The 27,687-nt window shown below is 33.0% G+C and overlaps 1 protein-coding gene across 1 annotated transcript; it reads right to left on the reverse strand.

Moving 5' to 3' along the window:
* Window positions 1–551: 551 nt before the first annotated feature.
* Window positions 552–27,251, reverse strand: LOC132732302 (vacuolar protein sorting-associated protein 33B-like). The gene is made up of 18 exons (XM_060718695.1): window positions 27,148–27,251; window positions 24,018–24,101; window positions 22,843–22,913; window positions 22,390–22,507; window positions 21,758–21,898; window positions 20,867–20,971; window positions 20,098–20,194; window positions 15,323–15,474; window positions 13,813–13,899; window positions 12,883–12,976; window positions 11,897–11,971; window positions 10,709–10,773; window positions 10,239–10,340; window positions 9,805–9,960; window positions 8,013–8,108; window positions 7,306–7,402; window positions 6,606–6,722; window positions 552–4,625 (listed from the first exon to the last, which is right to left on the reverse strand). Exons 1-18 carry the CDS (start codon window positions 27,232–27,234, stop codon window positions 4,543–4,545), a joined length of 1,827 nt encoding a protein of 608 aa, XP_060574678.1. The 5' UTR covers window positions 27,235–27,251; the 3' UTR covers window positions 552–4,542.
* Between the last annotated feature and the right edge of the window lie 436 nt (window positions 27,252–27,687).

Genomic DNA, 27,687 nt, shown 5'->3' on the forward strand with positions numbered 1-27,687 from the left:
GGCATAACTGCCAAAAATCATCCAACCATAACCAAATTCGAACTTGACCTGTATTTTCTCATGACATATCCATTTGTCAAGTTTGAGTTGATTGTGTTGTACATTTGGGGAGATAATGAACAGAAACTGAAAATTTCATATTATTTTCAAAGTAAAAGGGGCATTACTCTGCCAAAAATCATCGAACCATAACCAAATTCGAACTTGACCTGTATTTTCTCATGACATATCCATATGTCAAGTTTAAGTTGAATGTGTCCAACCGTTCTTAAGATAATGAACGGAAACTGAAATTTCATATTATTTTCAAAGTAAAAGGGGCATAACTCTTCCAAAAATCATCGAACCATGACCAAATTCGAACTTGACCTGTATTTTCTCATGACATATCCACATGTCAAATTTGAGTTCAATGTGTCCAACCGTTCTTAAGATAATGAACGGAAACTGATGATGACGGAATGACAGAATGACGGAAGGACGGAAGGACGGAATGACGGAACAGGGTAACACTATATGCCCCGGCCATTACATGGCGGGGGCATAAAAATGTGCCGTGTGATACCTCCTTGCATTCTGAATTCCAACAACATGAACAAGACCAAATAAGCAACACGCTGCTGGCACACTGTCACACCTCAGATAAGACAGCACTTTACAGTACACCCGACATTGACTGTTTCTTCAACTCTGTGTCAACACTTCTACGTGGTAATGAATCCCGTAGTACTGAATTAAGATATAGGTGTTGTATGGAATTGGTGTTGAATAAATCACAAATCACTACTCAATCACAGTTCAGGAGACTCACCGTATTAGCTCCGACTTTTGATAAGGACTGTATTAATTGTGCGCGTCCAGGGACGTATTCGTCTATGCACATGTTTATGGCCACATCAAGACTTCTCAATCTGCCAATTCAGGTAATTTACCCTGCAGTAAACGGAACAACTAACTATAACTTTAAAACAATGAACACTTTACTGAGACCACCATTCGCAGATCCAGAACAGGGCACCATTTACCTGATGTGGACAAGCCTAAGTCTGCCCAGGGAGCAACCAACTTCAACTAACCCTTAGAAAGCAAACCACATTGTTCCACTGGTTGCTAATGTAACCAGGAGATCGATCCAGAAAATGCCTTATCTGTTGAACTGGAACAAATCAAAAAGGGACAACTGTCAGAATCCAATTACAACCAAAAATAAGTTTGAGCATCTGACACACGAAATCATCAACGTTGAGGAGAATCAAAGTACTGAAAGTACAATCCAGATGAATTCCACAAAGAGAGTCAACAAGAAATCGAAAGTCGGCATTCACCCAGTACGGGATGAGGCGCATGGCGCACCGACTAGAGACTACCACAATGAATGTGACGACCACCACTCAGTCGGTAATCACCCTGTACGGGAAGAGGCGCCTGTATGGAGAAAAAAAACCTTTATGATCTATAAGTCATATTAGGTATCATCTGTCTTTCACGGATATGACTTTTATAGAAAACGCAACGAATATAACTTACAACTTTTTCATTTATTGACAAAAATTAACGATATTTTGCATGTAAAATCATTTTATTATTATAAAACATTGTATCAAGAAAACATCATAAAACAAAAATTAATTTATAAAATAAAAGTCAAATTCGGTATCTTCAGTCCACTACGGATATGACTTTTATACAGAAGGTGCAATATAATTATGTAACTTACAAAGTCATATTCAGTATCTTCTTTCCACTACGGATGTGACTTTTATTTAGAACATGCAACGAATATAACATGTAACATTTTTATTTATGTATCAAATTGAACCATTTATGGCATATTATTTCATTTTATTATGAAAAAAATATCGTATGGAGAAAAAAAAAACCCTTTATGATCTATAAGTCATATTCAGTATCATCTGTCTTTCATGGATATGACTTTTATAGAAGACCAACGAATATAACTTTTAACTTTTTCAAATCATTTTCACTTTGTACGACGCCATATTGCTTTTCAAAGCGTCTATTGATACAGCTGGGACATACTTATTGACGGTCTCCGCAAAATCAACGGTCTCTGCCGGTCTGTAAAGACCGTCAACCTGAGTAGACAAATCGACGGTCTCATGCTTAGTCTGTCTTTTGAGACCGGGGACCGTCGAAGACCGGAGACCGTTGATTAGTTAGCATTGATTCGGGAATATTCGGATATCATGCATATCGATATTATTTGTCCAAAACTACGAGTGTACGACAGATTAATTTTGCGGTGATAAAAATGACAATACGCACGGGTTTTTAAGACAATTGCGCATTCTTAAAAAATCAATTGCGTATTTTATAAAATTAATTGCGTAAATACGCAAATACGCACCTTATCTGTTGCTCTGTAGAGAAGAAGAAAAAATAAGACTGCCTGCAAGCATTCAGTTCATTTCACAACATTTGTAATTTTGCTGTTTATTGTTACAAATATTTGATATGAGTTACTTAAAGTTACTTAAAACTTATAATAAGTATTTTTAATGGAACATTAACACTTCCAAAAATGCAATTTGTATGCATGTCTCCTTGACACCAAAAACTTCTGTGACAAACTCAGTCTGAGTCAAAGGAATTGCACCGATGAAGACAGTTACGCATCACAGCATCAACAGTTAAAGGAGATAGTACATGTAAAAACTGACCGAGGAAAGTATCACCTATTACAGCTACTACTCTTCCGGACCTGAAAGCATTACAATATGGAAGAACAAATGTGCCTAAAAGCGTATCAGTACAGAGCAAGTCTAGATAAGAATCTAAACTGTGACAGCTACAAAACTCTGGATTAACCCAAATATCCAGGGCTTGGATGTAGCAATGATGGCATTCTCACAACTGATGGAAAAGCTTCCCAGTGTTATAGAAATAAAATGTCCTTTGGTACTTGAATGCATCCACCCGTTAAAACAAGACAAATTGAAACCAAAATAGAGGTTTGCTGTTGCTACAGAGTAACAGATAGGAAAAAGAATGTAAAGAAGACTCATGCCTACTCTTATCGGGCACAAATGCTATTTGCACAACTGATAAACGAGAAATTATCATCTGGTTACCAAATTGTGTAATTGTACAAACTTTCAAATATATATATAATATTATGTCAGTACAAATTGCAAGGATGACGTCAATACAAAACTAGAACTGTGTCCAAAGGACACGGATGCCCCCACTGACAACATATATATGGTATATAGTGAAAAAATCAACAAAGGGCCATAATTCTGTTAAATTTGGTTGCAGCAAAAATTCCTTCCTTTACTTCCATCTACACATTAAGGTTGTTCATCCCTGCAAGTTTAAGCAAAATCTGCCATCAGGTTTAAGAGGAGTTGCGTTCACAAAATTTCTATATGGTATATAGTGAAAAAATCACTAAAGGGCCATAATTCTGTTAAATTTGGTTGCAGCAAAAATTCCTTCCTTTACTTCCATCTACACATTAAGGTTGTTCATCCCTGCAAGTTTCAGCAAAATCTGCCATCCGGTTTAAGAGGAGTTACATTCACAAAATTTCTACATATTATATAGTGAAAAAATCAACAAAGGGCCATAATTCTGTTAAATTTGGTCGCAGCGAAAATTCCTTCCTTTACTACCATCTACACATTAAGGTTGTTCATCCCTGGAAGTTTAAGCAAAATCTGCCATCCGATTTAAGAGGAGTTGCGTTCACAAGATTTCAGGACGTACGGATGGACAAGTGCAACGCTATATGCACCTCACTTTGTGGGGGCATAAAAAGAAAGATGCTCATAAACATGAGACTACTTACACTCAGAAGGGGGAATTTCATCAAAAGATGTCTTACATGTTTATGACATGACCAATTTTATGACAAAATTAAATTACTCTGCCCCACTAAATGTTAGTGGTTTGCTTTTGGTAAAACACTGTAGAATGAAAGCTAATTTTCTATGCCTTCCAGAAAATTTATGATTGAAATCATGTAGGACCAATGATACGAGTCTGTACTCACTATACATTCAAATACTGAATAAACAACTCATAAAAAAACCTATCTCAACAATTACACATGAACAAGGCCCCATGTCTTTAAATATAAATGCTTATAAAACATGGTCATACCACTTGTTAACATTAACATTTTATAACTCCCCTAATTTTTCACACATTAAAGCTTAATAGCTCACATAATATAACTTCTGCTCCCAATAAATATGTAACCAAACCTTTCAAATCTTCAAGAATTCTCTTTAACAGCTGTACTCATTTCTGAAGTGTCATCTTTTTAGGTAAGATCTTGATGTTGAATACATTACAGAGTTGAAATCCTATCACTTAGTTTATCAGCACAGTTGCTTCTCTGCACATGTCTACCTACTTTAAATAGTACTGATGCTTCACAAATGCTTCATAGATGCTTCACACATAAACACTGCATTTTCATTATGTTTACCTGAATTAATATTCAGTTCATACGAGTCAAAATCAGCTTTATCACAGTGTTAGTATGTATATATCACAATTTTATTTTCTGTATCACTAGAGAGGTGATTTCTCTATAACTGTATTTAACATACTGTTACCATTGAATAATGATGTAGTAGCCACAATGAATTTGTATCCTGCAAAAGGAAAGAGAAGAAAGATAATCTGGCTGTTAAAAATATTCCTAATACATGTATTTCCATTTGTTATTTCTATCTTTTGGTTTTAACCCTTTCCCCCATGAGCATATTGTGAAAAATGGCCGTTTTCACTGAAAAAGCCTCCTGTTACAAGTTCAAACTGCTATGAAACTATGAAAAATGCTTCAATACTAATCAAACTTGGCACAAATGTTGACTGGGCCATTGCCTTTGTAACGACATGCTCAGTCTTAAATTTCCTGTTACCATGGCAACGAGGGGACATCTCAAAATTGCCAAAAATCACTATTTTGCCTTGATTTTTTTCCATCAAACTTTATTTCAAAGTGCTGCAACTTCTCAAGGGATTGAGATAGAGTCAAAGGTTTTTCAGCGTTGGTTACACGTTACATTATGATCGACCTGGGGTCATTTTTAGCCTCTCACAAGTCCAAAATTTTCTTGGCGATGAGGGGGACTACCGCCCCCCTTCAAACCCCCCAAACAGAAGGGGGCACATCCCCCTTCTGGCAACCCCCTGATGTATCTTTTGGATGGGGAGCGGCGCCGAAAAAGTGCTCAATTTTTTTAGCAACATTTCTCAAACGAAAACATGTGTTTGGGGCCCAAATAGGACATTTTTTCACTATTTGAGGCCTAAAAAAAGGGGGGAGGGGGTCGAAAGTGTGTTGTTTCGCGTATATATGAGGTAAAGGGTTAAACAAAATTTAATAGAACCTTATTCATATTTCCCCAGATGTGATGCATTTTATCAAAAATTAAGCCCAAATATTGTACAATACTCTATTAAATTCTCTGTTTCCAAATATTAAAATCACTCAGTCACAGCAAGTATACTTGAATCTGATCTATCTAGCCTGTACTTCAGTTGTTCTATTTTTTGTTGGGTGTTACGCCACACCAACACAGCGTAGGTTAAATGGTAACTTTCCAGCTTTACTTCAAGTGCCCCTATGTGAATTATTCAAAGTCAATACTTATTTGGCTAGAGAATTTGATTGCAGGCGTTTATAGGTTAGCACTTTCAAGTTACATAGCAACTAGAGCTGTCATTGATTTAGTGCAAAGCATATTGACAATACAATAATATATCGATAATTACTTAAAATTATTGTCTATAATTTACTTTCATGCCAGTTTAAAAAATTTCAGTAAAAACATATGTATTCTAATCATAGTCATGTTTATAAATATCAATAGCATGATTATGTCCATTAGGTAACAACAGCATAGTTTAAGACAGGGACATCTGCTTCATATTTTCTAGACATTTAATTAAGTAGTCAAAATTAATGATTTTTTAAATGTGTATCAGTTACAGGAAAATCAATGTCTGTTTATATCTTTGTTCCTCTACCCCTGAATAGTATTATCAATCTTATGTTCTTTCTTACAAAGGAATTCAAAGACTATAACTTAATCAAGAAAGTAACTGTCACAGCTGAGCCAGTAACTTAAACTTAACAAGTATATTTTATGAATGTCAGACATAATCCCCTTCGGACAAAATCCCCTTCGCATACCCGGACAAAATCCCCTTCATGGGTGGACATATTCCCCTTCATGTTTTTGCAAGGCTGGACAAAATCCCCTTCACTACCCGGACAAAATCCCCTTGTTTCATAGGTTTCTAATGTATTATTATGCTCCATAAAAATTGATGAATAATGAACTTTTGTTTTTTTATTTATAATTATGTATCAAGTTAACCTTTATTTAGTTTAGAAGTTTTCATTAAAATTATTATTTATTTAAAACAATTCTTATAATTTCAAAAATTACAGTTACCATATTTTATGACTCTACCCTGATATAGACACTGGGGTCTAAACCAGGTGTGTATATGAGGTTCATCCCGTTTTCTTTAGTTTACTAGAAACAACTTTCACTCCTCAAATGCACAAAGGGGTCTTATTCTGGAGATTGTTCATTTTATATAATGAAAAGTAAACTTACCTTGTTGTTTGCCTAGAAATCTGAGGGCAGCTATTTCAGAATAAGTACATCCACCAATAAAATATACAAGAACCACTGGTGCAGGACGACCTGGCTGATTAGTCATTCCCTTTATACCTGTGAAAATATTAGGATATTAGAATTTCACAAGGGCTGTCAATACACACCTGACTAACTCACAGGTACCAGTTTAAGGTGATAACAATGCCTTTGAAGATTTTTTTTTGCTACACAGTTATCCGAGAGCCTGACATTCCCACTTGTTGAAAAAGACAGTGATTGATATTGTTTTTTTTCTTGCATACTATTTAGAGTTCAAAATGAAATAACAAAAGCTTATATTTCTTTCTTGTAACAACATATGAATTTACAATTTAATTCATATTAGCAAAATTGGGTTATTTTAATCACACAATTTATGCATTAAAGTGAATGTCATCATTTTAAAGCACACAACCCATCCTACGATATTTTTACAGTACCAGTGCACACACTAGGTAATCTGAAACTCCAGTTCTGAGTGTCTCCCATTCAAGTCCCATTCACATTTTTCTCACCTTGTGACACATGTCATATCAACTGCTAGTGCAGCCAAGTTTTAATATCATCGGTCAAAACATTCTTTATTCTGAAACAAGTCTAGTCTATTTTTGGAAAGACCTATATTCAGCATCTACTTAATTAAAATAAAATTACTGACCTTTACCAGGTGTTCTCAGTTTAACATCAGCGTGAACACTTCCAGGTATATGTTTAGTTATCTCCTCCATCCCGCTAAAACCTTCTCTCTGTAACACCTGTAATATATAAGACACAGCATGTCACACAGTGTTAACGCTTGTCTGTTTTTACAAATTCTAAGTAAAAAAGGGGCATTACTCCAAAAATTCAAAGCTATGTCCCTTGTCTAAGAACTGTGCCTTGTCATGATAAGCACGAATTCCACGTTTCATCTTGATGACTTTAAAAAAATATTTTAATATGTTTGTATAATGGGCTACATTAAAGTATTTAATGACCCCACAGCGATCATATTAGCCCAACATTTGCTTTGAAACAGACACTCAAAAAATGAATCATCTGAACAGGTACAACACCTGCAATTAAAACTAATGAGGCTAAGAAAAACATTTATTTAAATAAATGCTAATCTTTAGCCACCTTAACATACCCATCTGAAAAAATACAAAAGGGCCAAGATGTGACTTACTGCTGAGATCCAGAGTGAAAACTACAAACACCACCACCAGAACTCTCTGTCTTATATGAGAAGTCTTAATTAGCTGGTCCCAATACATGATTAATTTTCAGTGACCAGAACCACATGGCCATAGATTCAACAAAGTTTATAACCTTGACTTTTGATTGGAAAACCTGATAAAATCTTGGTATAAGGAACGTTCTTACCTGTTCAACAAGTTTACATGACAGAGGTGCGTAGGCTCCACTAAACACATATGACATATCACAAGGGCTTCGTAAATCCACATCAACTGAGGGTATCTGTAAATATAATTTCATTTATAGATACTTTTCTTGGCCTAAAATGTTTTAGCATTTGTGTTTAAAACAAGCAAATTCGTTGAATTTATATCCCCTGCCGAGTACTGGTTATTACTAACACAACAACTGAAGACATAAGGCTTTATTTATATATTTATCATGGCATAAACAGTAATATTCTTTGAACTTGATAAATATTCAGGGCAATAACAGAGCCATAACTCTGTGTTAAATAATAATATCTGGAAATGCCAATGAGATGTATCCTACTGCATAACTAATCAAGGGCCATAAATCTGAGTTATAAGTGTCTGACTGGAACAAGGCGACTATATGCACATCTCCTCTTTGTATCCCATAAAGTTTCATTGAATTCCAAGGCAACAAGGCAACGATATGCGCATCTCCTGTTGGTATTGAAGGTTCCAATAAAGTTTCATTGAATTCCAGCCAGTAGTTGCAGAGAAGTAGCGCAGAAACAAATATTTTTCTATATGCATACTGCATGAGTTATCAAGGGCCATAACTCAAAGTAAAAATGTCTGACCCAAACAAGCCGACGATATGCGCATCTTCTCTTGGTCTTGAAGATTCCCATAAAGTTTTGTTGAATTCCAACCAGTAGTTGCAGAGAAGTAGCGTGGAAACGATTTTTGCTCTATATGTATACTGCATAACTAATCAAGAGCCATAACTCTGAGTTAAAGTGTCTGACCCAAACAAGGTGACGATATGCGCATCTCCTCTTGGTATTGAAGGTTCTCATAAAGTTTTGTTGAATTCCAGCCAGTAGTTGCAGAGAAGTAGCGCGGAAATGATTTTTGCTCTATATGCATACTGCACAACTAATCAAGGGCCATAACTCTGAATTAAAGTGTCTGACCCAAACAAGGTGACGACATGCGCATCTCCTCTTGGTATTGAAGGTTCCCATAAAGTTTTGTTGAATTCCAGCCAGTAGTTGCAGAGAAGTAGTGCGGAAACGATTTTTACTATATATGCATACTGCATAACTAATCAAGGGCCATAACTCTGAGTTAAAGTGTCGGACCGGAACAAGCAGACGATATGCGCATTTCCTCTTGATATTGATGATTCCCATAAAGTTTCGTTGAATTCCAGCCAGTAGTTGCAGAGAACTACTCCGGAAACGAAATTCGCACGGACGGACAACGCCAAAACTATATCCCCCTCCCGATTCCATCGGCGGGGGATAATAACAGCATTTGTGTGTGTGTGAACATTGATGATTTTCCCAGAATAGATGTAGTTCTGATCTTGCTTTATTTTCTTTAAATAATATTCACATAAAGACACAATGGTATTTTAAGCCAAAAATATGGCCCTTCTTGAAATTTTTAGTTGTAAGTCATTATAGCATGAAAATTTATAACTTTAAAATTTAAATAAGTGCCATCAAAGGGACATTCATCTTAAGTAGGGGTCAAAAGAGCCAATGGACCTTTTGCATAAACCAGGTCAACCATTAACTATGTATTATCCCGGAGTAGCAATAAGATTGAATGAAACTGTTAACACTCAAAAGGTCCATACATTTTGGCCTTGAAGGCATTTAAAAATTAACACCCCTCAGGAAAAAAGTGCTTGCTATATACTCACATAAGCGAGTTTAAATTCTCAATGAGTACTTTTTACATTTACAATACCAAAACATTATCCCCATACTTTTACCTACCAAATTAAGTCTTTTACGAATATTTTTAAAGGAACTGTTCCTAGTTAAGGCAGCAACACCAGCTGACACCCGGGACTGAGAAGACACTTCCTGTTCCCTTAGCAACCCAACTTTCTTTAAATTATGGAATGTTATCAGTTGCTCAAACCCATGACTCTGAAAATAATAAGACATAAATAGCTTGATTCATGTTGAGTTATAATTGATTTATGCAATCCTGTCGGAAAAAATTCAACCACAGACAGATCATTTTAACATTAACTGTATCCTTTTACCATAATATTAAATCAGACTAATGATTAAACTATTGTACCTAAGTTAAGGTAAACTTTCAGATCATGCATGAAACAGCAATTCTGTGATAACGATTAAGAAATAACTAAGTATATAGAACTAAAAGATAACAAAGATACTGTTAAGAATTACAGTATTACCTGAACAAATTGTGTTTTCAGCGACTTGTAATCTCTTGCTGGAATGCCATCGTTTGTTAAAGACGTCAAACACATTAATTTTAAGTTTGACATTAAAGAATTCTGTAAATAAGGAAATAAAGTTATTCATTTTACTTTCATTAAAACATTTACATCTATAGCTGTATAAATGACAGGACTGGAAAAAGGACTCTATTCAGACTTTGCGAATGCTGCTAGATTCTGATTTCTATTTAGCATTTTTACTTCCAGAATTGGTACTTACAAATTTTTATGAGAAAACTTAAAAAATTTAGTTAGTTCAAAATATCATGCACTCTTGAATTTACATCCTAAATGGAAAAGTATATAGTAACTGTACTTGGTGTAGCTAGAATTTTGACTCGTATCAATTTTTGGTCATTGTACCACAAGATGGTTTTTCAAATTAATGTAAATTTTTTTAAAAGCATAGAATTAAATTGATATACCTGTTTGTTTATACTTTCTTCAATATAATTTAAGTTTTCTCGCAATGCTGTACCCTCTAACAGACCTAGAATATATAAATAACAGTAAAGGTTCTACAGATGTGTAGTCATCCAATAGAATTCAGTATTTTACACCACAATGTATAATTACCTGATAATCTCATACTGATTTTGGAATAATAATAATCACATATGAAAGCTCAACATATACTTGTATTACACTGTCAATATTTTCATCAAAATAGAAACTGCAAAGCTGTAAAGTTTGTCATGCTAATCCTGCTAAGCTTGTCATTGATGTTGAAATACTTGGTCTACAGTCATATTGACAGATTTCAAAATTACAAATCATGTCCATGGGGTAAATGTTTGGAACTATTTAGCTCTTCTGTCAACAAGTGTGAAACCACTTTATACCCTGCCCTTTGTTACTTGACTTAAATACAGGAAGAATTCAAATTTTTTATCCTTATTTACTCATCGGCTTTTAAGTCATACCCTCTTAGGTTTGGCTTTATTGGTAAAGGATGACCTTAGATGCTCTTTTGTGCATTATTTACAGCATCAGTGGACACATGAATAGAACCACTGACCATACTAGCTTCTTCTCAAAAAAAAAAAAATGCAAAGTTTCTGGCTAGATTTAAATCTACAGAAGTGAGGGGCAAGGAGTTATAGCTAGCATCCTAAAACACTCTGTCCAGGAGACCACCAGAAATATATAAATAAGCTCCATTTTCACAATTTAATTTTTTTTGTCTTTTTTTGTTAATTTTGTTTGGTATATGGCACACCAACAAAATGTAATATTTGAGTTTTTGATTGTTTTGTTTGGTTTTTGCACAGCACCAACATAATTTTGGTCATAAAGTGTGAAATAGGAAAGATGATTTTGGCTAACCTCCGTGCTACAAACTTAAAGGAACACCAGGGGTCAAAACCACCTCACCTGCTGGAGCTAAGAGATTCATAGACTCCAGAAATTCGAACCAATTTAATTCACCTCTTACGATCAAGCAGGGATAAACTGTGGCTGCAATTCTGATGCCTCAACCCTAAAGAGAAACCGTTCAGCCAGAAAGGAGCTGTAAGAATTTAAGCACAGATGCACATATAAATGTTTTCCCTTATGCTACAATAAAAGGGTTAATAAAGGGGAAAATTAAATTTGATTTCCCATTCACTTACTATGCTCTGTTTGCATATACTCTACGAAATCTCCCTTGTTTTTCTTTTGAATAATCTGTTCACATGCTCCAATATCTGAGATAAATAAAACATAAATTGTTTGTAAGACAGTTTATTAACTGCAATGGGAGAGTTTAATAATAGGAAGAAATTATTTTCCTTATCAAAACCTGCTCTAGACTTTGGCTTCTGTTTTTTCTAAACAAACTTGTATTTCAATCAATAATAATCTATCCAGGGACTGAACAAAATACACAAAAAATAAAAAATAATATATTCAGTATTTTACATTGCTTGATATTAAATTTCATTATTTTTGACATCTGAGACATTTGACCTATAAAGCAATAAAGTAAAAGACTGCAAAATAGTATTTTGGAGTAAATACCACATAAAATTCATCAGATATTATAAGTTACATATAAAAGTTGTCAACAACAAATGTATGATAATTGAAAACCTCCTTTCTGAAAAGAAGTAGATATATACAAGACACAAGTTCAAACCCCAATGTGGGATTTTTTCTTCATTTTTTTTCTTCTTTAAATAAGGAATTTTTTTAGACTGTTAAACGTCAATAATGCCAAAGAAATGCTTTTAGTTTTATTTCTTGAAAGCTTCTAATTATTACCATACTTGTATAGTTTCTAAAAAGTTACTCAATGGCCAATTACCTGAACCATCTATTCCTTCTGTTGGTTTTTGGCAATTAGTACAGTTAGTGATTAGTGATTCAGTATTTTGTATGGGAGTCAAATTACATTTTTGTTTACATTTTGTTACGTTTAGGATAAATTATTTCACAATATTAGCGCTACATTTTTTTTAGGTAACAAGCATCTAACATGTGTAAAACCATTATTTGAAGGTTATAAAATCCATGTTTGCCCTTTCTAAAGTTAAGACGTAAAAATTTATTTGTTTCTGAGGCATAATGTGCCTTTAAGGTCTGTTAAAATTTTTACATAAATAACATTATAGCTTACGGTATGTGAGGTTAGCCTTTGACTGGTTCAGTTTTCTCAAATCATTTGCCACAAAGTCTTTCATATCCTTAACTTTTGTAAACTCTTTTCTTTTCTGTAACAACAAAGATCACATTAGTGCAATTTTACCTTATTCTTCTTATTTAAAAGTTCTACACCGAGTACATTTTAATCATTGATATACGTAAAATGAATTTTTTTTCACATTCAGTCACCTTAGTGCAGTAATGGGTTTACTAACTCCTATTAAATTATATCAGGAGTGAACCTGTTACTACACTATGGTGACAAAATATTGCAGTATCAACCTGTCATTTTTGTACAATTTGTGCTACTTTTCATTTTTCACTCTTTCTCTTCTTATAAGACTAGTGATGTTTATAAAACTTTTTCTTTTGCCATAACCAATGTTCATCAAATTAAGAAATTTTTGAAAATTGGAAGAGGAAGACTTTAACCCACACAAATATTTATTAAAATTGTACTCATTGTCAGAGACACCAAAACAGAACACTCATTAAAAAGATGAAATAATAATGTATTGCAAAGGCCAAGAAGCATGTATGTGTTTATGACATTACAGAATACACAGTAGTGTTTTTTTGTTGTTTTTTTTTGGGGTGTGGGGTGTGGGTAAACCGTTTTACTTAGCACCGGCACAGTATAAGTCATATGGAAACTTTCCAGCTTTACTGGAGTAAGACATCAGATGCCCTTTCGTGCATTATTTCAGGCACAAACGGATACATGAGTGAGTAGAACCACATTCCATAAGCTAGCTGGATAGCTTCCTGACATGAAAAATTCCAAAGTCCTTGTCTCCGGATTCGAACCCACAGCTAGAGGGACATGTGGTTTCAAGTCAAGGAGCTTAACCAGATGCCCTGATGTTTTCAGTCAATGAATTATGTATTGTATGGTTATACATACATCAGACAATGACTGTAGATCCTGGGCTTTACTTTTAAGAAAATCAAACACATTGGTAAAGTGGCGGCATCGTATAGCTTCGTACATCTGAAATACAAATCATATTCTTAAAATAGAGTTATAATTTAGTTGATCATTTTGCAATATCAAAAAGTAAATATTTCATTAACCCTTAACCTGCTGAAATTTTTACATGAACTTGTCTAGCTTCCATTTTTGGACCAGTTTATTATCAACTTTGGGGATATTGGAGATTGAAATTTGAAATTGATCAGCCAACAGTATATAGCCTGATCAGATTGCACAGACATGCAGGCTGGCCTGGCTCTATACTGGTGGCAAACAGTGTTCCCATTTACGCACATATGTGCGTATTTTACGCATAAATGCCAAAATTCACGTACAGAAATATAGGCAAGAGGGTAAAAATACGCACAGAAAGTCGGAAACTTAATCATGTATAATTCAAAATTTATTCTTTTGAGCAATTTCTCAAAACAGAAATCACTTAAAAAGCATTGAAATTGATGAAATGCAAAAAAATCTCCCAATTCACAATGAAGTTTACAAACCCCCCACTGGGAATTATTGCCGTAAATTACAACTTTGAAATTTTTGTTTTACGATGCCTATAAGAATAGCCGATGAAAAACATTCTTGAAATATTAAAAAAATATTAATTCTAATATAATTGTAATCAGCAACAACTGGAATTGAGAATGTTTTTGCAGAAAACAGACAAATTTTCATTTGTCACATATTTTCGCGATGCCCATTTTGTTAATTAAAAACATCATAAAAAAAGGAAGCTTTGTTTTGTTCAAAAGTGTGTTGTAACAATTTATATGCTGTTTATGAATTAAAATAACTTAAATAATGGTTACATTAATTGAGATGGAGATATATGCCAGTATGTGTTCAATGTTGGTCACAAAGGTAGGGGGAGGGGGTGGAGTGAATCTTGAAGAAACAGCATAATTGTCTCACAGTCTGATGTATGGTTTTGGAATTATCCTTTAATTTCATATAAATATTGTACAAATTTATGTCCCCCCAGAATTTTTATTTTACCCCCAGTTTTTAAAGGTAAGGGGTAAAAATACCCCCAATGAAAAATAGAAGTGGGAACACTGGGCAAAGGCTTAGCACACTTGGTTTCAGCAGGGCTAGAGTTAAATGTAGTATTAATCTTTTTGTTTACTTATCAAGTAATCTTTGTTTGAGAGATTTTCTGCTTATAAAATTAAGTTTCCTCCAAAAAACCCCTTTTGCAGAATTTTCAACAGGCTGGTCAATTGGAAAATAACTAAATTCAAATCAATCAGTACAAACACATTTGTCTAATTAAATTTACATCGACTGCATAATGATAAATAGAAATAAAACATAAGTTCTGATTGCTGAACTATAAATCAAGCTTTTTTATCATTTTTATACTGTAATTTAAGAAAACTAAAATTCTAAACATCAGGAACTTTTAACCATGTTTATGTATCTGAACATAGCTTACCTCGTCTTCACTATTAAGTCTGACCTTGACCGGTTGATCTTTCTGGGTAATGTCTTTTCCAAACTCGACACAACCGCACTGTATACCAAACATGTCGTCCAGGAGACCCTCGTATGTTACTTGCGAACATAATGGTGTCACGAAATCTACACCTGAAACCAAAAATTATATCAAGATTACAATGACGGGTTTCTGAACTACCTGGTCCCTTACAAAGCTGTAATGGACTTTCCCTGCTTTGAATATGGAACATTCAAATGGAAGTGAAACGAATTCTATGCTCCTATTTGGGTAAAATACTTTTATTGCAGAAATGTACTAAGATAATAATAATAATAATAATAATATCTTTATTTAAAGAAGGTTACACATTAAGAACATACAATAACAATCATATATATCTTATTTCCAATGTGGCCTTCTGAAAAAGAAAACAACAACAACAACAACAACAACAGGATATGCATAGTTAGAAAAATGAATGTATAATATGTAATTTTTACAATAATACAACTCATATACTTTCGACAGACACTCAACAATTTGTTTAAACATATACGTATATTGCATCATTCGTTCGTTCATTCATATATTTATTCATTCATTCATTCACTCATATGAACATCAAGATATGCTTAGTATTTTTCTTTAAAACATTTAAGGTTATTAACATTACGAATATTTAAAGGTATATTGTTCCAAATGTTCATGCCATAATAAGAAAATGTGTCTTTAATATAATTTGTTTTAGGTCTTGTCCATAATACAATATCTTTTCGTGACCTAGATCTTAAGTTATATATTTTGTTGTCGGATAAAGTCATCAGTTCTGTCATATAAGTAGGTGCCATGCTATTTAAAGTTTTAAAAACAAGCACCGCCGTGTGGTATTTACATCTGTCAAGGAACGGTAACCAATTAAGAGTTTCGAATAGATTTATTGATGGAGATCTTTGAGGTTGCTGTAAAATGATTTTAGCAATTCGTTTTTGTAACTTACAAACATTATTTATGTAGTTTGTGTTTCCTTTACCCCATATAATACAACAATAGTCCATAATGGGCAATATATATGCATTGTAAAACAATAATTTCATATCAAAGTGCAAAAAATACGATATTTTTTTCAATAAGGCAATTTTTCCGTTAAGTTTTTTACAAACATTGTCAATTTGCAAGTGCCATTTTAAGTTGTTATCTATGCAAATACCCAAGACTTTTTGATCAGTTACATTTTCAAGAGCTATTTCATTTATCTTAAGAATTAATTTTCTCATAATATTTACTTTTTGTCTTGTTCCTATTACCATACATTTTGATTTATCTGGATTTAAGGCCATATTATTTATTTTGCACCATTTGTCAATGTTATTTAAATGATCTTGAAGTTTGATTTCTACTTTTGATATATTTTCTCCGGACTCATAAAGAGTAGAATCATCTGCGTATAAATCAATTTTTATATCATTACCTATGAAAGCTATGTCATTTATGTATATTAGAAATAATAAAGGTCCTAATATTGAGCCTTGTGGAACACCGGAAATTATTTTCATTGGCTGAGATTGAAGATTACCTATCTTAACCAGTTGTATTCTGTTAGAAAGATATGACTTAAAAAACTTAACGGCATTTTCAGAAAAATGATAAAGTTTAAGTTTGTGCAAAAGTATTTCATGGTCAACCAAATCAAAGACTTTCTTTAAGTCTAAGAATACAGTCCCGAAAATTTTTCCACTGTCAACATCTTTTAACCAAGTATCTATTAAACTAATGAGTGCAGTATTACATGAATGATTTTTACGAAATCCTGATTGTTTATTATGAATTATGTTCGTTTTTTCAAAGAATGAGTGCATTTGTTTGGCAATATGGCGCTCAAATATTTTGGATATAGTTGACAAAATTGATATCGGTCGATAGTTATTTGCTTTGATTTAAAAATAGGTATAACTCGAGCTCTTTTTAAATCATCTGGGAAAATATTAGATTTAATACTATTATTGATAATTGATGCAATTATTGGTGTAATATAATCTCCACAATATTTGATGATGTTTGGTCCAATTCCATCTAATCCTGTAGATTTTTTAATATTCAGTTTTTCAATAATAAGTTTTACTTCAAACGGTGTAATTAATTCAATATTAAATTCATGATATATTAGCTTTTGGTCTAAAGTTTCTTTTAATTTTGAAAAATTTGTATTTGAAAACTTTGTTTTATGTATGACATTCGAGATATTGACAAAATACTTGTTTAATTCATTTATAATATTTACAGTTCCGTAAATTTCTTTATTACCTGTCACTAGTCTGTCTGGCATTGTAATACAACCTTTTTTATTTAGATTTGAAACGTCCTTTAAATTTTTCCATAAAAATGCCGGGTCTTTGTTATTTTTAATAGCATTGTTAAAGAAATCTCTTTTACTTTTTTTAATCATTGATGTTATTTTATTTCTGAGCAATTTGTATTGTTCATGTTTCCCTACTTTATGATAGTAATCGCGTTCATGTATAAGATATTTTATCTCATCAGTAAACCATTCCGGGCGGTGTTCACGTTTGATACGTTTTTCTTTTATTGGTGCATGTTTTTTCAAGATAGTATTTAAAATGGAGTAAAATAAGCTAAGGGATTCATTCGGATTAATTATGTGCTCGACTAATTCAAGATCGGATAAAGCAAGGTCTACCTGAAAATCAATTTCATTGAAGTTTTTAAAACATCTATATTTAATCGAATTATGTTCATTCGGGTACATGCTTTCATTGATCTTGAAATATCTATCGGATAATGATCACTTAATGAGGTATCAGAAACAAACGATTCAATAATATAATTATATCTGCTACTGTTTGTATAAACATGATCTATAATTTTTTGGGTACGTTTTGTTATCCTAGTAGGATCTGTGATAAGTTGTTTCAAACTATATTTTGTTATCAAATCACCCCATTTTGTATTGTCATATTTTTTCTTTTTATTCATTGGATAAAAGTTTATATTGACATCTCCTAGAATATGATATTCTATATTTGATATATCTATTATACTTAGTTGTTTTTCATAATCGTCAATCCAAGATTGGTGTACATTTGGTGGGCGATATATAAAATTTAAAAGAAAAGGTTTGCAATTTGGGTAAATAATTTCCAACCAAACAGATTCTAATTCGTCCGTTTCTATATCGTAACGGCGCCGATATGGCACCTTGTCAGCAATATATATTACAACTCCCCCGCCTTTGTGACAACTTTTACGGTCCTTTCTTTCGTGTGTGAAATTGTTAATATTTAATTCATCGTCTGTTGTATCATCACCAAGAAATGTCTCAGTAAACCCGAAAATATCTGGCGAATTTAATTTGTTTAATAGATTGTATTTTATTTCGTCTATTTTAGGCATTAAGTGATTAACGTTAAGGTGTGCAATATGTAAACCTCGTTTTTCAAACTTAGAATTGAACAATTTATTATCAGGAAAATTTGATTTATGGAGCGTAACATTATTTAGTACTTTGCAATTATATTCATCATTTCCGTATTTATTGTATGGCACTGATTGTTCAAAAGTAACAATTTGATTACCAGATGCAATAGTGTCTAATAATTTTCGTTCTTTTACTATCAAATCGATAATTTTTCGCGTATTTAAACATATGTGTAAAATATCAATTGTGGAATACAACATAAAATCGTAACATACATTATAAATTAATATATTAGTTTGAAAATCGCTATAAAGATCTTGTTTGAATATAGATTTATAAGTAGTTACCTTACTATAAGTACAACTGTATATTTCAAATTGCTGATTTTCAAAATTTGAGTGCCTGTCGGATATTTCCTAATAAGATCTCGTACATTCTTCCTGAATATGTCTAACTTGAATAAATGAATGAATAAACAATGTTTGGGAAGCTGCATTCCCTATTACTTGTCAAATTAATTTGGTCTATTCTACTAAAAACTGCCAGTTTTTGTAATGTCTATACAATTAAACTGTGATTACATGTAGTATGTAGAGTTTAAAACATAACATATTTTCTCTGTGTGTATTCAAAAGATGTTTATTTTACATTTCTTAAAAGACTGTACAGTATTTATCAGTTTTTTCAAATATCAGATTTGAGCATAATATATCTTTAAGGGATTCTAGATGTTGATACCGCACATGTATGCAACACCGTCATCTTAACAAGGAGTTTTATGATATATGGAAATTTTATGCAATTAAAATTCATGCCAGAAATATGTGTGTAAATGTGACTCAAAATACTTATAATGATCTAAAAAATTTGAGAATATTTGAGACTTGCGAATCTTACTACCCTAAATGGACTTGTTGATCTTTCGATTTAGACAAAATCATTTGTCATTTTTAAGAAAATCTTAAAATATGTACTGACTGAATAGCAAATCTCGCAAACCATGATTAGATGGTAGAAACAGTCAGCTCATAATTAGAATAGAACTAAGTTAACAGAAGGGTATCAAAATCAGTTATGGTACTTGGTTTTAAAATAATGAATTGTTTTTTTTAGCAAACATTTTCAGTGGTAAATGAGTCAAATTACATGGAACACCTAAACTGCAAATGCTAGGATGAGTAAAATAACCACACTATTCATCAAATTGTCCAACTTATCATACAATGTCTATCTAATGGCAACAATGTCATATTTAAGGGCGATATACATATTTTTGAATGATCACTGTTATTAAACTTTACTGGAATAAACTATAGCTAAAAATCTTGTAAAGCATTACCTCTATCAATGAGAAACAAATGTCCTATCTCTGATCGTGGATAATCTGGCTGTATCAGTCGTTCTCCAGTCATCTGCTTCAATAACTCGTAACACATCTAAAACAGTGAGACACATAGACTCTCAGACACAATTGTAACTATATTCTTAACTATGCTGGTTATATGAATTTCAATTGCTATCACCTTTGGTATGTTATGTCATGAAATTAATAATGTTAGTGCTACTTATAGATATGTGCAGAAAAAAGGAAAAGAAGATAACTCTGATCACATAATAGTTGCCGACAAATTTGGGAACTATTTATTATGGTTAATTTATTCAATTATGAACTACTAATTGAAGTACCAAATACCAAAATGCCACAACGGCCCTAGGCTACTTAAATACTGAAGGAACTAGCAATGTCAAGGACACAGAAGCCCTGACATTCTCCTGTCTACTGAACACAGAGTGCACAGTGTGACGGAAAAGACAAACCTATATAGCCTTTTCCCATTTAGTTGAGGCATAAAAATGTTTAGATATTAGAATGGGGAGACTGCTTGTACAACATCACAGAGTAATGACCTTTTTTTTATACTTGTTGGTTAGTGCTATAACATTGGTATTTTAAAGGTCAGCAACAAAGGTTGGGTTGCGCAAAACACTTAACCCAAAATTGTGGCACTGACGCTTGGGCGAAAGAAGAAATTCAGGTCATGCTGACTGTCTACTTTATAAATGACTTTAAAGTAGTTAAAATAATCAAATTATAATTGGTTACAAACCTTTCCAGCACGTCCGAGACAGTACACATTGGGTATTTCTCCTGTAATTCCTTGTATTGTATGAACAGATTTACTCACTGTCTGTAGTAACGTCAGGTCACTATCCTGTAAATGCATGGGTGAAAAATATTTATAATATCTGATGTTATCATTTTGGTTGGGTTGAATTGAATTTCTTTACCTGTGTGGTCAAGGATTACCTACGAAGGTTCAAGCTCTTATTTCCAGTAGGGTCCTTACCTCAGAAGACTCCAGAGACAGCTATGAAATACAGGGGAATCCTGGAACCAGCCCCTACTTCTTATTGAATCTTTTACATGCCCAGTGTATAGCACTGATACTACAAGGATTAAAAGTAACACTGCCATTGTAAAGCTCATTATGGTGATCTTAACTGATAAAAGCTGACTGTAGCAGTGTCACAACTAATAAATTCAGTCACAAGCTAGAACCATAGTAGAACCAGAGACCCTCTGTAAGTCTCCTGCACAGCTTCATCCCATGAAAGAATTCTTAGTCCCTGGCAGGACTTGTACATACAGTTATAAGGAAAGAAAGATTTGAAGGCAGTGCACTAAATCGCTCAGCCAAAGGAGACTCCCAAAAGATTTGAATGTTTGCAATTTCATACAGAATGTAATCTAAATTCTAACACTATAATAGATTTTGCAGAATTTGTTCACAAAATAAGTAAAAAAAAAACATATCTTTTAAAAACACTTGCTTTGCACTGAAACCAAAAATCAATTGATTGAAATTTAGATAAATGCCAGACAAAACGGTCATGTTGTGACAGTAAAGCCTTAACTGGTTAAGGAAAACCCGAAGTGCCGATCCATGCAGCACCTTCAAGCAGTTAAAACCACAATTCTAACAAAGCTAAAGATTTACCAGGTAAAAAGACTTGAAGAATTCTGGCGTTTCCATGGAGAGTATATCTGTATCCAATGGCAACAGGTTAAGGTCGACTTCATCAAGGTCACAGTGTCCCAGCACTCCTTCCTGTTCTAATATCATCTCACACAGAAATAACTAAATAAATGAAGAAACGAGGAATTAACCTAAACAACAATAGTTCAATTGGAAATCATAGAACTATTTTGTTCATTCATTTTAAACTCAATAACACAAATATAACATTTTACATGTGATGAAAAATATGGCCTAATCACAAAAATTAAACATTTACATGAAATTAGTTTGCCCATTTACGTACTCTTGCAAAATTTGCATGCAGTGGTTTTTCTCACTTAAGAAGAGACCTTAGCCTCCTGATTTTGGGAAAATTTATCTCTAAAACTGCTGCTTTGGGAAGTAAAAAGCTGACCAGTGTAAGTTCAGATTTTTGGAAAAACTGCATGATTTTAAAGAAATATTCAATATGGAAAAGGCCTTTTATGAGCCTTTGTTATATAAAGAGGAAAATCACTGATACATGTTAAATTGACAAGCTCTTATGCAGACAAAAGCAGACCTTGATTTTAAATATATTTCTAGTTTTGTGTTGAAGTTTAAAAACTCACCCGTCTTGGCACCATTACAATTCTGTATTTTCTATTCTCGCCTCGTGACTGCTCGCTTGATATATGATCAGCTATAATCTTCATAATGTTTATCTTCGGCCTCACCAAATACACGCGCCTGTAATGAACAAAAGGAAGCATTAGTGTATCTGCAGTATTATCAGAATTATTTTGATTTACCCTTCATTTGTACACTTTATACATTTCTATTCAAGTTTTCACATAATTCATCTAGAGACATGCTGCCCAAAAATCAACCTTAGTAAAATTCCCACTCACTATAGTGCTGGGAAAATAAAGAACAAATTCTAATCTACCCCTTCCTATTTATGTTTTCTATACAGTTGTACTTCATTGTATGTAAGAAAATTAATTTTCCATATTAATTATTTTCAGAGAACAAACTATGTTTATGCCAAAAAATGCTTTCAGAAAACTATGCCAACTATTCACCTGTCACATCCAACTAATTTTATCTGTTTGTCCGCTCTGTCCAGTTTGAAAATTTTATCAACACCATTATCCTAAAAATACAAAAGTTATATATAGATTTAGATACAAAATAAATACAAGTTACTGAAGGCAGGAACATTTACAGTCACTTTCAAGTTTCCTCACTGACTTTTATAACTTTTCTCACGCAGATTATTTATAACATTCAGAGACAATAAAAAAAAAATTTCATATCTGATCAAGAAACCATTTTTTCTATCTTTAATAAAGGTGACCTTGACCCCAGGGGGTCCAAATGCAATACCAGCCAGGGTCTTCATATAAGCTTGCTATATATTAAGTTTGATTACAATATCTCATTCCTATTGTCCGGAAACCATTTTTCTATTTTTAGTAACACTGTAACAGTGACCTTGACCCAAGGGGGTCCAAATGCAATACCAACCCGAGTCTTCATATAAGCTTGCTATACACGAAGTTTGATTACAATATCTCATTCCTAACTCTAGTTATTGTTTGGAAACCATTTTTCTATTTTTAGTAATGTTGACCCCAGGAGGTCCAATTGCAATACAAACTGGGGTATTCATATAAGCTTGCTATACACAAAGTTTGATTACAAAATCTTATTCTTAACTCTAGTTTTTGTCCGGAAACCATTTTTCTTCTATTTTTAGTAACGGTGACCTTGACACCAAGGGGTCCAAATGCAATACCAACCAGGGTCTCCACATATGGTTGCTATATACCAGGTTTGATTACAATACCTCATTCCAAACTCTAGTTAAAGTCCAGAAAAAAAGATGTAGACCGACCGATGGACAAGCTGACTCCTATATACCCCCCTAAACTTCGTTTGTGGGGGTATAATAATCAAAACTCTTAAAAACCATGCCACCTTAGCAAATTCATGTAAACTTGCCATTTGTGTTCAGGAGAGGTAAAAAGTTTCCAGAACCTTCTATATTCTTACGCGACTTTACATGCTACCTGAGGGTCCTGCCTCTCAGTGCCTGGACCTCATTTAGCCTAGAATACATGCTTTGTTTTGGTAGCATGTATACTGCACACATTTGCACACAAGTTTTATCCTTCCTTTGTACATACTACAGAAGTAATTGCTTAATCATAAAAATCTAAACATAGCTTAATAACTATTTCTTACAAGTTCTCACCTTTAGGAAAGCAGCTCCTCCTGTGATTCTATCTAATGGTTTCATTAAGTCAGGATCTAGCACCAAATCTTTTCTTCCCTGAAACTATATAAATATAATTATATTTCAACTTTTAAGACAGTTGTCACAGAGGCATTTTGCCTTTAACAAATTCTTTTCCCTTGTAAAAGTTGTATGCCTTAATTAAAAATTCCACTCATCTGCTCATACTTACGAGTAGAATTAAAGAGAAAGTGATGCAGGACGAGTAGAAAATTGTTGCCTGCATATTGGATTAAGAAGCTACTCGAGAGACTGAAAATGTTTTTTGATGCCCCCACCCTCCAATTTAATACATCTATAACTTACATTTGTGAATTAAGCACGTCTTTGACTAGGGTGATCCAATCAACACTTGGTGTAGACTAATGCTCGACACAGATATAATGATTTAAAGAACATCTTACAAGAAATTTTTAAAAAAATTTTGCGTTTGGTTAAAGTGACATTATGCTCACATTTTCATTGGCAAGTTGAGCTGAACTGACAATATATTTCAAAATATTGACTGTTAAAATGGTGATCGACCAACTGTTCATATTTGAAATGTTTAGGATAAAATTTAAATCTGCCTATAAAAAAGTATATATATAAAGACTGCCCCATCTTTTTTATGAACTGAATGTTACAGGTAAATTCTAATGGATATTTACAGAAAAACTAATTTGGATCCATGTGTTGTTTATTGTTAATGTGAAATAATTTTTGATATTAAAATGAATTATTTATGGCAAAATAAAAACATATTTTGACTTTCACCTGTTCACTCATTTGGTATTGGTTGGGTATAATGTCACTCTAAAATGTTTACAAATTTTACATTTAAATACACAAAGTTCAAAAAGTAATTTTAATAATAGATTACCTACCATACACCGATCATGGTTTAGTTAGACATAAATGTTCACTGCAATCATTTTCACTTGTTCAATTCATAGCACAAACGATTGTGTTTAATGAAACCATTTTCAGGAATATTAAAAGTGAATAGATTACTCATGAACAGCAGCTTTCCTTTCATAAGATCCATTATCAATAATTGTTTTATCATACCATTTCATTAATTAAAATTTAAGACCGTGGATTAACCACTCTAGATTGTGTTCTCTTTTTATCAGGCTGGTGAAAATGCCCGATCAGGCTTATGACATAAAAATCATATTTCTAGAAAAATAATAAAGATATTTCTTTTAAACTTTGTTCGTTTATTCAGCATAATATATGACCTAAACAGAAAGGAAAAATACTTGGTTACTGTGACTTTTGTGAGAATTATTTCCCCTTTTTCATGTTTATATATTAGTCCTATGAATATGACGTCGCTTTGAGATATTTTTGCTTCTGGGCAAAGCAATGTCATATCGAAATTGCTCAAAAACCCATAGCATGTTCCGCCAGAAAATCGGGCGGAACGAAAAACAATGAAGACAGCGTGTATTTACATAAGTTTTGACCTATTTATGAACAAAACTAAAAAATAAATACCTTTTGTCAAAATAATTAAACTGTCACATCCGAAAAATCATGATTAAATCCCCTCATGTATTTCAATTCTTTTTACAGCCCATAAACAAATGGCGGCCATAAAGTGCGCGAAATCTGATTGGCTAATTCAAATGCAAGCGTTTAACTGAGTCAGAATAATCTAACGGAATATTTTTTTAACGAAATAATTGCACCGTCAGTGTGTTCGAATATATTTTTCCGTTCAAAAATTTGGAATCAATCTGTAAAGCACCTTGCTTAACCAGCATGGCTGATAGACAAAAGTAGATTGATGTTTATATTTTATTTTAAATTGATAAGTACATTGTTTGAGAGTTTTTGTGTATGATTGAGCATGAAATTGAAAGAAAAGAAGATAAGCTTTTGAATAAAGCTTGAAAGGCAAGACAATAGACATTTTTTGATTTTTTTATGATGCTATGCGTTTTTGAGCAATAACTATTAGACGTCAGGCTTGACCGACATAAACTATAACAAGCCTGTAACGTCTAATATATTGGACTAGTTTATATATATGACACTAGTCCTAATTATAAGACCTATACGTAACCTTTTTCATATTTATCATTCATTAATCTGATATTTTACATTTTTCATTTTACATGTTACGTTAGGTCTTAACAGATCTTTGCAAAATCGTGTAGCAAAAAAATTGACATTAGACATCGATTTAGATCTAATGCATTTTAACAATTAAAACAGCGTGTATTTACATAAATTTTGAACTATTTATGAACAAAACTAAAAATTAAATACCTTTCAACAAAATAATTGAACTGTCACACCCGAAAAGTCATGATTTAATCCTCTCATTTAATTAAATTCCATGTACAGCAGATATACAAATGGCCGCCATACAGTGCGCGAAATCTGATTGGCTAATTCAAATGCAAGCGTTTAAATGACTCCAGAAGATTCTAACGGAATATTTTTTCAACGAAATAATTGCCAATGCACCGTCAGTGTGTTCGAAAATATTTTTCCGTTCAAAAAATTGGAATCAATCTGTAAAACGCTTTACTTAACCAGTATGGCTGATGAACGAAATAGCTTGATATTTATATTTTATTTTTAATTAATAAGTACATTGTTTGAAACGTTTTGTTAATGATAGACCATGCAATTGAAAGAACAGAAGATAAGCTTTTGAATAAAGCTTGAAAGGCAAGTCAGCAGACATTTTTTTAATTTTTCAAAATGCTACGCGTTTTTGAGCAATAACTATTAGACGTCAGGCTTGACCAACATAAAACTATAACAAGCCTGTAACGTCTAATCTATTGGACTAATATGACACGTACCTATGACACATAATTTTCAGCCTGTTTATAACTCAGTTTCTACATTGCTACAGTACTGTCTAGTAACATTGAAATATTTGCAAATTTTATGCTTTGACACTTACAAACTTTTTTAAAAATAAAAACCGTTCTGATTGTCAAGACTCTTATTGGTGCGAATCGTAAGTGGGGCGAAATGTCCTGGGGCGAATCCTCAGCGGGGCGGATCGTAACAGATATTTGCTCTGATAAGAGAAATATATTTAAGAAACACTGATTTGAAATGGCGTTTAATGAAATCGTACCTCATTCAGGCATCTCTCGATATCTTGTCTACTCTTCTTATTCAACCGAGTCATATCGGGAAATTTCTCATTTCCCGCTGCAGCCATCTTGGTAATTTGTAGGTTGAAGATCACAATAGCGTTTATAGGTTCGATATCGCTATGTTATTTCAGTGAAAAATCATGGCCCTAAAAATGTATAGCGAACATCAATTTTATAGTAGCGAGTACTTAATTTAAATTGTTATTTGAATTATATTGATTATAACAATACATTGATGGACCTAACCTTACCTGGAACGTTTGGAGGAAGGATCATATAAGACCCTTGAGGTCAGACCGCGTGCATCTGTAGTTTGGTTCCCAAATAGTCAAACTTAAATTGATCAGATCCTATAGTATAGATCTGTCAAAAGAAGATCTGTACGTAGGATCAAATATGACTTTGGACGCACATCCAGTGTTACCCAGTTACTATAGTCTCTTAAATGGCGTCGATTAGATCTTCGTTGTATTGTCTATATAAAGGCTCGATCTTATCCATGTGCATATACAAAATCA

This window comes from Ruditapes philippinarum, unplaced genomic scaffold (assembly GCF_026571515.1).
Source record: "Ruditapes philippinarum isolate M1 unplaced genomic scaffold, ASM2657151v2 ctg2811_1_1_1_1, whole genome shotgun sequence".
Taxonomy (NCBI): domain Eukaryota; kingdom Metazoa; phylum Mollusca; class Bivalvia; order Venerida; family Veneridae; genus Ruditapes; species Ruditapes philippinarum.

Coding starts and splice junctions, on each gene's coding strand:
- LOC132732302 (XM_060718695.1), bottom strand. CDS start 27,234: ATGGCTGCAGCGGGAAATGAGAAATTTCCCGATATGACTCGGTTGAAT. Junction 20,195..20,866: donor GTCTCGGACGTGCTGGAAAG/GTTTGTAACCAA, acceptor TCACTGTTTTAG/ATGTGTTACGAGTTATTGAA. Junction 10,341..10,708: donor AAGAAAGTATAAACAAACAG/GTATATCAATTT, acceptor CCTTATTTACAG/AATTCTTTAATGTCAAACTT.